The sequence below is a fragment of the Drosophila busckii genome, chromosome 2R, assembly GCF_011750605.1.
Source record: "Drosophila busckii strain San Diego stock center, stock number 13000-0081.31 chromosome 2R, ASM1175060v1, whole genome shotgun sequence".
In the NCBI taxonomy this organism is placed as follows: domain Eukaryota; kingdom Metazoa; phylum Arthropoda; class Insecta; order Diptera; family Drosophilidae; genus Drosophila; species Drosophila busckii.
In genome coordinates, this window is record NC_046605.1 from 6105810 (window position 1) to 6121735 (window position 15926).

Genomic DNA, 15926 nt, shown 5'->3' on the forward strand with positions numbered 1-15926 from the left:
GTGGTCAGTAAGCTGTGCTTGGTTCGACTGGAGAGTAATAATAATAGAATCTGAAGTATTCCATAAAGATTTATACACATAAGGCTACACTAAAGCGTGTGTGTATTTTTAAAAGATCTAACGAAAAATGTTTGAAAATGCTATTCAAGAAATCTTACATTAAAATGCACAATTTTAATATATAGAATAATATAGAAACTTTATATTTATATATGCACATCTTATAAATATAAATTTCATATAAGATCAAGTGGAAACTTTGGCTTGATGCCGTGGCATAATTAACAAATTAAATATATTAATTCTTTTCAATTTTGACTGCATGATATTAGTCCATTTTTATTTAATCAGAATATATTTGCAGCGTATATTTAGTTTAATTTACAAGTGGTTGCAGTTTTTTATTCGGATACTGAGTTACGTTAGGCGACTGCGGTTGATCGCCAAGCAGATCGTATTGTATGCGAGCGCCACTTTTAAAGTCTATATAGTCATAGTCAGGATCAGGATCAGCCAATAAAGCAGCTTTTTTATTGGTGGGCGATGTTATGCGGGGGGCGCGCGTGGTTGTAAACGCGTTTGCCTGTTGCAAAAAGTCAGCCAGGACTGCTGGTTGAATGGCTGCGGCGCCATTGCTAGACATTGATTGCAATCCTTGTAGCACACCCTGTATGAATTGTTCACGTATCAAGCTATTAGCATCGTCAGCAGCAGCTGCGTTTTGGCCGCTCGCTGTTGGTTCATCGGCAGCCACTTGACTTGGCCTTGTTGTGCGCGTAGTAAGTTCATCGTGTGGTCGTCTGATGGGTATGCCTGGCAACACAGCTGCTCCTAGGCCTACTTGTTGCAATGCGCCTGGATATGCTAGCAGCAATAGCAGCGGCAACTTGGTACGCTGCTGCTGCAACATTGTTTGGTCTGCCAGGACGACGCATGCCAAAATTGGCAGAAGTATCAGCGCACGCAGTTTCATAGCGCCAGCAGTTCTGTTGGCCAACTAAAAAACAACTTGGCTGTTGAGTGAAATCGCTTGCAAAAATTTCTCTCCCAGTCTAATATACATATTTAAAAACTAAATCGCACATATTTATATGCTAGTTGTGTTTTATTTACATGCGCTATAAACTTTATGCTGATGACTAATTTATGCTAAACGCTGCTTAAAGCGGCGTTGCCTTTTGACGCTTTGTTTTGTGTTTGTTTTCAATTTCAGCTTTCTGTTCTTTGACTTTGTTGCTGCTGTGCGCCATAAGCCATCATCATCAGTGTCGCCATATTCTGCATCATAGCCGTCTATGTCATAGTCCTCCAGGTCATAATCTGCTTCCTCATCATAATCCCCATTGTCGTAGTCGTCGTCGTCAATGTAGTTATATTGCTGTTGCTGCTGCTGCTGCTGTGGCTGCAGCCAAGCCAAAAGCTGATTGCTATTAGCGCCAAATGCTTGCTGTTGACCATTCAAATAATTGTAATAATTGGGCGTGTAGGCGCCTTGTAGCAACTGCAAGCTATTAACACCATTATTGTTGGCATATAGCTGCTGCGGCAAGTTGCCATAGCTAGCATAAATTTGACGTCCATTTGCGACGACATTGGGTAATTGCAGATTGATGAGCTGGCTGCCGCCTACGCTACGCTGGCCGTTGGCACCATAGATGCCATTAATGCCTTGCAACAAATAGGCATTAATCGTGGGCGTTGCAATATATTGCTCCTGCCGCAGCTCGTTAGCCTCCTCGCTGATCTTTGTTGGCTTATCCTTTGAGCTTTGCGGCAATAGCCGGCGATACAGTCGACGCAGCGGTGAATCATTATACATCCGGGTGAAATTAATTGTTGGAAACTCCACCACCAGTTTGTCAGCTTGTCGTAGCTCTGGCACGCCGCCCAGCTGCAAGTCAGCTCCAACTAAATGTAGAGCAGCAAGCAGCAGACTAAATAGTTGCAGATTAACCATTTTTACCGTTGCTAAGAATATGGCACGTTGCTTGCGGCTCGTAAGCGACTGAACTTTGGCTTTGAGTGCCCCTAGACTTTATAACCCTTTCTAAATAATTTCATTTTACGCAGCTTTTTTCTACAGCTTTAATAAATTAACTTTACCCTATCCGCTGTATCAGCGTATTTGCATAAGTAATTTGCATTTGCGTTTGACCTTTTTTTTTTTTTACAAGTTTGATATATGTTTAGCATAAATCGCATGTTTTGCCTCTTACTAATTAACATTTTGACATTTGGCAAGTTTATCAAATCGTCACAGTGAACTTGTTGGAATTTCAAATTAACAGATGTATGCAAAAGATAATCATTTATCAAATATGCTTCAAGAAAATGTTTATATCGATTCATCTTAGGTTTGAAAAAAATTAAACACAGCACACACCTCTTGTCTTCGCAACTGCTGGCGCCGAACTGACCTGACCTCTTGATTAGCGTCGTTTTTCGATCTTCTAGCGCACATGCAGGTCAGAGAGTGAGAGGAACTCTCTTACTTATAAGAGAGAGAGAGAGATAGAAAGAGAGAGAGAGAGAGAGAGAGAGTCAGATGAACGCCGCTGTTAAGCTGCGCGACTTCATTTAGCTTATTGCCTGCTACAAAATTAATGCTTGACATTAGCGACATTAGCGAAAGCAACAACACCCAATTTTATAGCCCATATTTAATCATTGTATAATAACAAATCAATTAGCAATACTTAATAAAAAGCCAATAAGATAATTGTGTTAAGCTATTTCATAAACATTTAGTGTAAAAGCTTAGAATATAGCTAAACTTCGCTACTGAAATTCTTTTTTGGGAGAGTCAATTCACATTTAAATTTTTGTAGCCATAAAAATGTTTTCAAGAAATATGCAAAATTTATTTTTTAAGCCAATTTTATTGTAACTAATTTTTTAATTTTATTTCATGTTAATGCTGCAACTTATTCGTCATTCATTAACTCTTTTTGGTCTTGCGCATTTATTAAAGCCATGTCGTCATCAGCGTTCAACTCAGCAGAGTCGATAGGCAAGTAAATGATTTCAGGCTTGGGCTGCTTGTTCTTCTTGGACTTCTTTTTTGGCTTCTTGGTGCGACGCACCACATACTGTGGCTCAGTATCGATATCAGCAGCCTCAGCTAGCGGCACATAATATTGCGGCATCTGTTGCATGGGCATTGCTGCTCTGCGCCTAAGAATTTCATTGAGCAGCAGCGCATTGTTGTCCATAGGCTGAGGAACCTGTAGAGCAGTCAGTTGCGCAATGAGATCATTCAAGGGCGCCTGGACTGCGGGTGGCATGGTGCGAATGTCTGACTTTTCATCAGTTAATGTTGTTTTCTCTGCCAATGAAGCCGTCAACACAGGCGAGTAGGTAATGTTGATGGCAAAGGGCAGCGGATAACGTCCGCCGTGTCCAAAGCCGCTGCCATGCGAGCCATGATGATGATCATAATGATGATCACCATGATGATGATGCTGATGATAATATGGCCTATGTGGCTTGTAAGCTGGTGGTGCATAAATTGGCACTGGTATGGGTATTGGTTGCTGCTGTGGTGGCGGATAGAATGGCGGGTATGGCTGTGGATAAGGCGGTTGTGCTCCTGGAACTGTTATGATAACTGGCTTTTGATCATAGCCGTATCCCTTATCCCTGTCACTTTCGCGCACAATGGTAAAGACGCGTCCTTGAGCCGCTCGCTGCTGCTGCTCATCCTCAGCAACAGGCTGCTTGCGTGCGAAAAACTTCAGCGCCTGCGTCTGCGTTAGAGCGCCAAGCAAGAGCAATAAAAGACTGAGCCGCAACATGCTGTAAAAATTATAGAACTGCCTGTTTGCCGATTGCAAAACACACTTAACTGTAAGACTGGAATCTTCAGTTTATATACAAACTAGCGGTTCCTCTTTTACATGCATTAATATTATATGGCTTAGGTTCAAAGCACCAACGAATTAGTTATGCAAATAAATATGAATGGCCGCAACCCCAGCCGGATCAGTGTGATTAAATATGTGCATACTTAAGCATTAAGTTCAAAGTGCCAAAGTTGATAACTCAGATCACAAAACTCACTCTGACCTATATATTTGCATAAGCTAAAGCGGAATGACCAACTATGTTGCTGATGCTAAGCTTAACGATTTACATTGGCAGCTGAGAGCTTGTGATCATTTTGTCGGCTTTGAAAGATTCTTTTGACAATGCAATTTATTTCCACTCGTTAGCAGCAACAAAATGCAAAACATATATAATATATATATATTATATATATAAATTGGCATGCCATAATATATTTGCTATTGTATTTGAACTGTATTAGAACGTATACGCCACCGAGTCACGCCGCCGTTTTAGAAGAAGAATAACAAAGAGAACAGCGAACCAAAAATTCAGCTTTGATTTCTATAACTTTGGCTCTCTCTGCTCACTACGCCGCCGCCAAAGCATGCTCAATCGCCATAAGCTTCTATTATGTTGCTTATAGATACAACTTCAATCTTAGCGACGGACAGCGTAAGCATAAAGAAACTGAAAAAACTAAATTATTTTAATTATTATAGCATTATAATAATTCAAATAATGTAAGGAAATAACCAGCAACATGAAAAAAATTAATCATAAAAATCATAGCTCTCAAAATACGATAAATAATTAAATTCAAATTTAGTTTTTTCATATTCATATTCATATTCAGCTCGAGCCGATATTTCTCACTGGACTCGATAGCAGAAAACAGTGCTTAAGAAAGAAAATTCGTCAATAAAAGACTTACCTAGGTAAATAAGTATTATTTGCACGATGCTTCAGTAATTGTGTAATTTGTGCTACTTTGCAATTGAATTGCGTATGATTAATAAATAATGTGCATTTATTTAACAATAAAACTTTTAAGCACTGCCCTTTTTTTCAATTCCAACACTTAGCAAACTCAAGCCTAAACATATAATACTTAACTTTCATTATTGCTGCGCTTAGCTTTAAATCAAAACTCATTGAATAAAGCGAAGCAAACTCTCGGTGTTGATAGTACAGTCAACTACTGGACATAAGCCAAATTACAAGATCAACACCTTAAGGAAGATATCTCAAGAACTAAGCTCAGAATTGTGTTTAACGGTTTTGCCTTGTCCTCGTCAGGCCACTCTCTCAATGATACTCTCATGGCAGGTCACACTATACAACCCAAATTGTTTAACACGCTGCTACAGTATCGGACATTTCCTGCAGTGCATCCTTTGGCTCGATTCCCCTAAACAGGATATACAAATCTTTAAACTCGATACTGCCACTTATGGCACGAAGTCAGCCTAAAATTTTATTATACTTATTTTAGCTTTATATTATGCTGTTAGTTAAAAGTGTAAACTAAATAGCAGTTAAGTTTGTAGTCAACTGAAATAGTTATTACTACACTGCTTAGTGCACTCATTGGATTAGCTGCTAATTAGCTGATGGCAGCAATAAAAGTTTATTTTGCCAAAACATAGAATTAAAAGCGCACATGTAACTAAATTTGCATAAAAAAATACAATAAAATCTGTTGCATTCACTAGATATATATAATACATGCATGCATATGTGTGTGTGCTTGGAATTTTATGCTGATTTAAGCGGCAGAAAATGCAACAACATATTTATTGCTTGGCAACAATATATTGAGCGTAGCACGCGCCTTTAATGGCAGCAGCAATGCAACAACTTGAGGCAGCCAAGCCAACAGCTATATGTATCTGTGTGTGTGTGTGCGTCTGTGTGTGTTTACACTGCTGCGAAACATGTCGCTAACAGCTTCTTACAGCTGGCGTTCAATTTGTTGTTGCGCTGGTATGTTTACAATGCTGTTCAATGTCAAGAGACAGCCAAGCGTTGAGTCTGAGCGTGTAGAAGCCACTTGTGCGTGTGTGGCATATGTAGCTGCAAGTTTACATTGTAATTAATGCAAAAAGCAGAGAGAAAAGCTTAAGTCAATGAACGTGCTGCAAATGATGTTGTCAATTAGGCGCACGTTAAAAGAAAATAAAAGCAGCCGAAAAAAATATAAAGCAAAGGCAAAGCCGGAAATCCAGCTGTGTGGTACACACACACACACTCAAACTAGCGTGTATTGCCTGCAGCGCTTGTGGCAACTCGTTTGCAGCATTGCCACAACGCGAAATCAACTTGATTCGATTCGTTTATTGCCATCAATTATTTATACATACAATTATTCTTTGCACCCGTGTATGTTTGGCAGGTCTCTCGCTCTCTCTCAGCAAGTCGCGATGCTGCTGCTGCTGACCTGTGGCGCTGTTGCCAATGATGCTTAATCGGTAACTCGAGTGGAGTGCAATTGCTTCTTGCTCTGTTGCTGTGGCTGCTCTCGTTGTTGTTGTTGTTGGCAGGTGAGCGAAGCGAAACCAAACAAATGCTTTTCTGGCCAGGGCAATTATGTGCGAGATGGCTGTGAGCCAAATTGTAGCCGCTTTGTGGCAGCCATTTGTGCTCAATATTGGCGCGGGGCTCGCAAAGGGTTGGGGGGCCGCTGCACTTTACAACTTTAAATAAATCACTTTGATAATTGAGGTTAAAGTGCCTTAAGCTGAGTGGACATAACTTGTTTTTATTAATTATTGAATTTCTGACTGTTGTTAGAGTTTCACTTTGCTTTTAATCACAAGTCGCAAGTTTGGCATTACACATACGCAGTGTGTACACATGCATTAAATATGCGGCTGACTTTTGTCTATTGTTTGCTGTCTGCGCATTAAATTTTCAGCAACAGCTGCCAAAAAAGTAGAAATTGTAATTTCTCATGCATGCAGCTTTACTTTTTAAGCATGTGCCTGTGTACATAAATAAATTATTTGTATAAAGGTGCGTAGCTGCAAATACAAAACTCAAAAATTATATTATTTTGTCATTTGCCAGCGTTTATACCAAATTGAGTTGCTTTTGTTTTATTTCTTTGCGCTTGTTCATTTCATTTTGCTCTTGGGCATCTAATGATATGGAAATAATTATTGATTTCAATTTATACCTACACACAGCGCTGTCAGACTCAGCGTGTGTATGTGTGTGTGTGTGTGCAGTGAGAAATTGTGCGAAAGTTGTGGCATGCATACATCGTATTGTGTTATCCATTGAAGCTTAATAGATGCTGGCGCCTTCGTGCGTACATTTCAGTTATACTCAAAAGTTTTTTTCTTCTATTTTTGCTTCTTTGCATCAACAACAAGAGCAGCTTGTGCGCTGTAATTTTCCCTACATGTTGTGTGTGTGTGTGGAAAATAAAAAGTAAAGCGCAAAAACAAGGCAAAAGCTGTTCGATATATGCATATAGTATATGGCAAGCCATTTGCAAATAAATTGAATGCTCAATTTCAATAATTTTGCATACTTTCGCCAAAGCGCACAATGCAGACAAAGTTGCTTCTAATCCATTTAGACTACAACAAAAACAGAAAATCACAACCGCAAACTTTGCACAGCCAAAAACAAAAAGCATTTGCTTATTATATAGCAACACCCCAACCAACACCCACACAGGCCAGCTAAAGGTGCTGAGCGCACCTACATTGAATTTAACTTTTGTTATATTAAACTCAGCATAGCAATATTATAATATATCAGCAGTCAAGGCCGTTATCGGACATTGGCGAGACAGGTCTAGAGCCTAAGGCTTGCTCAAATTCTGTTGAAAGTCTGCAGCTTTATATGTTGCTTATTAACAAGTTATGCTTTGACTAAATAGCTGCATAATTTATTATAAAAATGTAACTTTTATTTTATTTTCTATAAAATTTAAGCTTAAGCTTAACACATACATGCGCCAATGTGTGTGTGTGTCTGTGTTTGCTTAGTCAGGCAGCTGTTAAAATGCGCATATTCATGATTAAAAAAGTTTTTTGGCTCCAGGCGTTTGCAGCAATTAATTTTTTTGCATATACTATAAGCACAAATATTTTTGCTTAGCGCTTTATTGTCAATACGCTTCAACGTATTACGTATACGCATTGTTAGCCAAGGTCACCATGTCTAGACAGTTGACTAAATGGCAATACATGTAATGAACTCTCATGGGAATTCACAATTTTTTAAGCTGCAACAAAATTTGCACACGTTTATCACAATGCCCAGCGCGAGATCAAACAAAATAGCCAAGCAGAAAAAAATATATATATGCATATATATTTAAAAGCAGAGCAGCAATTGACAAGCAGGCAGCCAAACGCGACGCCAGGCAACGCAATGAAATGAAATAAAATGAATGAATGGCTGACTGCATGCACATGAAATTGTAAAATTTATTTGTTATTTTATTTGCATAAATTTCCCAAGGGAAATTGCACACATATCCTTGTGCACAATGCAATGGCTAACAGCACACACACAGCCATGGCCCAAACAAGCAATGACATAAACACAAACACACACACATAGAGCGTGCAGCCTATAGTCCTTGCTCTATGACATGCCTGAGGTCTTTCATCAATGATAGCATTTATATGGGCATATACAATTTTTCATGCATTTTTAATGCATTTAAATTTTATTTTAATTTACAATTTGTTTGACAGGCAGCGTAATTAACTGTCCGCTTTGATTGCATAATAAATCAAAGTGATCGTAGCGTATACGTAATGTCGCCTAGCCTTTGCACTTGCACTCCAAACATTTTCAAATTATAAGCAAATAATTGCGCAACAACCAGGACATGCGAACTGGTTCTGCTTGTTGTTTTTGTTATTGCGCTTGTGTTTGTGGCCCAAGAGAATTTTTGGCAAAAACATTTTTGCCCAGCAATTAATTCTAGCCAAAGATGCCAAAGCGTTTTGCCAGCAAACTGAGCAAAACGCATGCAGCTTTAGTTCAGTCAAGTATGCTAGAAATTGTGCAGCAAACGTCACAGGGTCGCAGGGGCTGGACTGCTGGCACTTGAGTTGCATGGCAAAAGGCTGCTGCTGCGTCTTGCTGGCTTACGTTTTGCTACGCTTGTGGCCTGGAGTGGCAACAAGTGCCACTTGCACTTTGACTGACGTGCAACCAACAGCAACCTGTCGCCCTTGCCGCTGCGGCAGCAAAAGCAAAAGCATCTTAGCTACGCGTTCAGTTGCCTGGCATAGAAGTGCACAAAAATTAAGTGCCAGCTGCTGTCAGAGAGCTGCTTCAGCTTTTATACAAACTGCGTCTCATATTTAACAGCTTAAACGCCACGGCGCACACAAATATTAAATTTTTTTTTTTGTAAATTTCTTTTCAGCAGCAAATACCTGCCTAACGTTGATTAATTGCATGCAGCTGCGCTGCGGTCTCGCTTGCAGTTGCAAAAAGGTAAAGAGATAGAGAAATTATTTTGCATGCACGTGCGTATTTATCAAAGCACACGCCGCAGATTTATATGTATTTTTAGTGCGCAAACCAATCGCCAATCAAATTGTCTAAAATAAATCTAAAAATTTTGTGTGGCGCTTCATGCAATATTTTTTAATAAAGCCAGCTTGAAAGCTTTCAAATACTCTAGCCAATAATTCATGCTATAGCTGACAGTGATATATGCTTTCAAATATGATGTTTGTAGGTCAATAAAACTAAGAAACTTATAACTATGTATGCGCACTCTAAGCGAAGCGCATGAAAGTAGGCAAGCGTTTTTGATTCAAAGTTATTAGTATTAATATTTATGTTTAAAGACTATAGATTAATTTATAATGCAATTAGTGTATACTTATAAATGACTTTATGACTTTTTAATTTATATAAATTGAATAGTTATAGTTTTTAATAATTAATTAGTATCTTTGAGTCCATGCATTAATTTCTTAATTCGCTTTGACTTCAATTTTGATTTTTATATTAGGTTTAGTTTTACTTGCCCCAAACATTTTCTTTAACATAACACTGCTCTAAAATGTATTATAATGTATTACAAACTTTAAAATTTCACTATATACCTTTTATAGAGTATAACAATTATAATAACATTTTTATTTTTAATAAATGTTGTTAGTCTGCGTTGTCGCTGCCATTGCTTTGCTTGTCGGCTAACAAATTTGGGCAATAGCCATGTGCTAGTGGCACCTGTGTACAAAATCCATGGCAAGCATTTAGGTTAGCATCGATTTTTGGAGTTCGCCAATGGTTTTGTGGTTGGAGTTGGGGCTATGGAGGCAATGGAGTGGCATTTACAGCATTTTTCGGCTGTTTGATTTATTGTCAATTTGTCTTAAATTATGCATGTGGCAGATAAGGCGCGCGGCGGTGTGGCAAGCAGCTGTATATAGAGAGAGGTATGTGCTGCATCTTGGCATATTTTTAGGCATTTGTCATATTTTATCTGCGCCTAAATGCGTGCCATAAATATACATTTTTTCGTTGTTACTTTTCGTGATTTAATAGACTACGCGAGTCGAGTGTAGCGCACGTGAGCTCACTCAGGCTCAAGCAGCCAGTTATTGTTACCTGTGTGCATAAATTTCAAAGTCAGCAGCCACAAAGCTTGGCAGGCGCTACAACGTACGCGGCTAGTGGCAACTCGATAATAATTTGTCAAATAGCCCCAGCGCGCTAACCACACGCAACGATTGTGCAGTGTATGCAATTTATAGTGGCGCTTATGCCTTTGCACATTTTGTCTCATTTTGTTTGGCTTTCAGCTGCTAGTACATGCAACATGCCAACGCAGCTGACTGACTGTATGTGTGTGTGCCTGTATGTGTGTGCCACAAACGTGCGCTCAATTAAACAGCAATTGCATTGCCTTGCACATTGCCGTGCGCCTCTTAATGGGCTGCAGCTTATGTGACCGTAAATTGGTTGCGGCGCTTTCGTTAAGCATGCGCGCCTTAAAATGTTGCTGCCACACACACACACACATGCATACGCATCAACAATTAATGCAGCTTTGCATTGCATAAAACGCTAATTAGTCAGCAACATTATTTTGCATGCGCTTGTTTTTCCAACTTGTCAATCAGCTCGTTGCCAATTAGGCCAAGCTTTGCACATATTTAGCTTTGCCAATGCTTTGCCACAAAAAGAATTCAATAGCAGAGGCTTCAATGCTATGCGCACAAATTTTGGCCAGACGCTACTTTGAGTGCTTCGTTTGAAATAATTAAAACGTTTTATTTTTCTTCTTTGCAGCTTAGCAACCGACACTTGAGCTTGAAAATTAAAACTTGAATAGCTCTGCAAATGTATTTAACACAAAATGTGCGTTAAAGGCAGTAAATTGTTTATACAATATGGTGATTAAAAAGCTTATATTAAATATTAAGTGTGCTTATTATATAATTTGTTAGTGAAAGTTTAATTAATTGAACAGTGAGCGAAACTTTAGTTTAAAGATGAGCAACAAAAATTGTGTCAGGCTCAAGCCTTTCCGCGCTCGCTGCTATATAAGATTTTATTTTTGTAGATTAATAGTTTGTTTGTCTTTGTTTACATAACAATGCTGTAAAGTTTAAAGTTTTATTATATTATTTAGCTGCACATGTGGAGAGCTCTAAAAGCAGCTCAATGTGTTGCAAGAAAAAGGCGCAAGCGTGGTAAGTAAAACCGTCACCGCAAACACTTACACATTCGTTTGGTTGGCCGCAGCAAACAGCATCGTTGTGGACAGCAGCAACAGCAACAGCAACAGCAACAACAATAAAAAGTTCTCAGTTTGGGGTAGTTAGGGTCACACACACACACAGGCACACACTTTGCAATGTGCTGAAAATCAAGCGGTCGAGTCGTAAACATTTTTTAATTCATTTTCAACACACACACACACATACTTGTGTAGCAGCCATTAAACAGCTGCAGCTAGCAGCTGTAGTACTTTTTAGTCCAAGCCGCCATTTGCTTTGCCTTTCTGTGGCTGCGCCTGAGTGTTTTGTGTTTTTTCTTGTGTAAATTTATTTTGCTTTTGTTTTTTTCTACTCATTTTTATGGCGCCTGAAATTATGCTTATTTCAACATTTCTGCTTAGCTCTTAAAGAAATTAAAAAAAAAGAAGGAAGCACTAGCAGTCACGCCTACAAAGCTGCCAACGCTTTGCTGTGCCTGTGTCTGTGTTTTGTGAGTCTTTTACGCCTTGGCGCCTAGCAGCGCACGCTGCTGTTTGTTAATGTCGCCGGACTCGAGGCGTGTGTTCTAAATTTCAATATAACTTTCGCTTGTTTTGCTTTGCGCTAAAATTTAAATGCTTCACGTGCTTGATTAACTTAAAGCGCTAGCTCTTTATGCATGATAATGCTTGACTCTATATATAGAAATAGCACAATCAACTTGAGTTGACAGCAACATTAACTGTCAATGTAACAAAATCGAAATGACTTGCTCTTAAGAAAGAGAAAAGTAAATTGAGGCCACATTGCTCTGTCACATTTCTATTTCATTGCTAGCTATCATTATGTTATGCTTTGATTATTATTGCGTTAATTATTATTTGCTGCGCTTTGTCGCTAAAGCTTTAAGTGTCTTTGGCCTGAAATCAAATTTGCTTAAAGAAATTCAAACTACAGCGTATTTTGTTTGACAATTTGTTTTTTTTTTTTATTCGCGGGTCAAGTCGTTGCCATACAAAAAACACAAGACTGGCTTAATGACCAAAGTGTACGAAAGGGTAACCGTGAGGATGGGGATGGGGGTGGTGGTGGTGGCCAACGGCAACTGGCACTGGAACTGGCACATGAACTGGCACATGAACTGGCACCTGAACAGGAACCTGAACTGGAACTGGAACTGGTTGATGGTGAGGTACAGGCACAGGTACTACATAGGCATGATGATGTCCATGTCCATGTCCAAAACCGTGTCCAAAGCCAGATCCATAGCCATGTCCATGTCCACCGAAGGCGGGCACAGCAAAGACAGGATAACCGTGATTATGGTGGGGGTATCCATATGAATAGCGGCTGTGCTGGGGATAACCGTAGAAGCCGCTATGACCGCCATGTCCGCCATAGATGGAGCCACCATGAGCGTAACCACCATGACCGTAGCTACCAAAGCTGCTTAAACCCAAGGGGTAGCCTGAATAGAGATAATTACGCGATGTTGAGGCAGCATCAGTAGCAGCAGCACCGGCCTCAGCCGTGGCCGTTGCCTCAGCATCCTCCGCCTTTTGATCAGCTGTAGCCATGCTGTCATCCATCTGCATCAGCTCGGAATCGCTTGGACCATTGTCCAAGACAATCTCATCGTCGGCAGCGAAGGCCAAGCTGCAGCCAAAGGCCAACACAGCGAAGAGCACAAATTTCAAACTCATCTTTACAGTAGACAGAATCGAAACTGATTGACCGTTAAACTATCTTTGGTCTATTTATACCCAAAAACGCCTACGGTTCGGGTTTGCATGAAATGAAAGGCATAACTTAAGAATATTGTAGGCAATACATATGCTAAGTCAGTTAGTTATTGTAAGTTAACAGCTTTTCAGTCTAATTATCAATATCATAGAAAACTGTTTTCTAGCTTAAATATATTTAAATATAAACGCACAAAGTGAGTTTTTTGTGAAAGCAAACAATCCACTCTTGAGCCATTAGAATGCACAAAACCAACACTTTGCATGAGAAAAAGAGTTTTAACGTCTAACGACATTCAAAGCCCTTGAACGTCATAACTAATTTAATTTCGAATTTAAATTGCTAATGAGCTCTCGAACTTACAACTCTCTCTCCTTCTGATGCGCTTTTTATTGTTTTTTTTTTTTAATATATTTAATAATTAAAAGTCCATTTAGAATGTCGTCGTTAGTGCTTACAATAAAAACAAAATTCGACTGAGCTCTAGTTATTGACCTAGTATAATTTTTTAATTAACCTTTGGATTCGGTTTAGGTCTAGGAATAAATTAGTGTAAAGTTGATTCTTTGTATTTTGTTGACTAAATTTCTATTTCCTGAGTGTAACTTAATGCGATTATCTCTTCCTTGCATTAACACCTCCGATTTGGCTGCGTAGATTAGACAGTATTTATACTTTATTATGGCTTCAAGCTAAGATTATAAGATTGTTTACAATTCTTAAGAACTTATAAATTCTATCGTATTAATAACTTACAGCCTCAAAGGTCATTCTTTAAATAATCTGCTGCAGTTCGTAAAAACTCAAAAAATTATTGAAAAATTGTTGAACTTTATTTTCATGTGTCAGACGCCAAAATCTATTAAAAAATTTGCATCATATAATCTTGCAATAAAATTTGCTTCAGATTAATATTTCTTGTGAAATATTTTTTAGTAAGCAGCACTTGGAATAGGTTTATTTATTGAAATACATTTAGAAATCTCTTGCTTTTTACTCTTTGGTTTCAAAAGAGAAATTTCTCTTGAATAAGACTAGATCGAAGCTGCTTTTGAGTTGGTTTTAAATTAATAAACTGATAAATATCAGTGCTTAAATAAGTGATTTAAATATTTGAATAATATTTGTTCTTTTACTGTCAACGGCTCTTAGCTAAATAAATGATAATAATAATATATAAAAAATATGTATGGCCTAAATTTGAATAGAAGAAATTATAAGCTTGCACAGCTTGATATTTGTTTTAACAAGCAGCTCTTGGAGAAGTTTAATTAGTTTAAATAAAATTGTAAATGTCTTGATTTGTGCCCTTTGCCTTTAAAAGAGAAATTTTTGTCTCTAGATCGAAACTGCTTTTGAGTTGGTTTAAAGTCGATTTGAAATTCTGTAGCACTTCAAATAAACTGATAAATATCATGCATTAAATATTTTAAAATTTGTTCTTTACTGTCAACTGCTCTTAGCTGAATATTGAATATTGAATAGCTGAATTTGAATAGCAGCAAATTAAATATTATTATACTTAAGCTTGCACAGCTTGACATTTTTTTTTTAACAATTTAAAGCTATCAAATTGTAGCATTAAAGCTAATTAGCAGGCTTTATAAACATACATATTTTTGATAGCAATTACGGTAAAAGTACTAAAAAGTTTGACATAAAACGAAAACTCTTGGCGGCGCCCCAAAGGAGTCGAGTCGGCTCCAACTGCTGCTGGCCACATCAAATATCGCCAGTCATAAAAAAAAAAAAAAAAATACTCTGCTAAGTAACTCAACTGATATGCTAACTTCATTTTGTGTATTTCCCGTGCCTTCAAGTACTTCCGCTGTCGGTTGCCAGGCACTCACAATTTCTAGGTACACACACACACACACACACACAGAGAAAGGAGGCACAACCAATGTTGGCCTTTTTTTAAGCACCGAAAAGAAAAAATGTGTAATGGCAAGTGTCCTGCTTGGCAGGCTCGTCTGGGCGAAAATATTTGCGTACCGCTTTTACAGCAGTGCCTGGTCATAGTTTATAGCTGGGGATACTTAACTAAGCTGGCGCATATTTATGGCATGCAACATGTTTTATGGCCCAAGACTCTTTAACAACTTGATTAGCCAAAGCGCATATTTAATTTGTGTGTGTGTGTGTGTGTGTGTGTGTGTGCGTGCGTGCGATGCGCTTTCAATTCATAAATTATATTGTAAGCCATAGCTAATTGCTTTTGGGGGCTAAACAATAAAGCGCTTGGCATTTTATAATTCTTCAATTTGTTCGTGTATTTATCTGATGGATGCGGCCGCTGAGTATATTTCATTAGCTACCGCAGGCTATGCTAGAATAAACACAGATAATTGTAGTGGCCACTCCAGCGAGCAACGAAGCGTTGCCCCCACTCCACACACACACACTCACAGACAATCGTAGCTACATAGGCAGCATAAAGTAAACAAATTACGCTTTTGACCTTGATACAGCGTAAACTTTTGCCTTTGAATGAAACTTGCCGCAGCATGACACAAAAGGATGTGCCACAGATACAAGCCAAGGCAATGGCAATTGCTTTAGCATATTTATGGGCATTATTTTCCAATGATTTCAGCCAGGGCGCACTTCCTTTGGCTCGTTAGCGGCGATCCACGTGCAGATTTATGCTGCCCGCTAAAGTTT

General features: G+C 38.6%; 1 protein-coding gene across 1 annotated transcript; it reads right to left on the reverse strand.

Moving 5' to 3' along the window:
- Positions 1–376: 376 nt before the first annotated feature.
- On the reverse strand, positions 377–910 carry LOC108594790. Its single transcript, XM_017979929.1, has one exon. It carries the CDS (start codon positions 908–910, stop codon positions 377–379), a length of 534 nt encoding a protein of 177 aa, XP_017835418.1.
- Positions 911–15926: the final 15016 nt, after the last annotated feature.

Bases quoted from the DNA above. Each gene is read 5' to 3' on its own strand.
- LOC108594790 (XM_017979929.1), bottom strand. From the start codon at position 910: ATGTTGCAGCAGCAGCGTACCAAGTTGCCGCTGCTATTGCTGCTAGCA.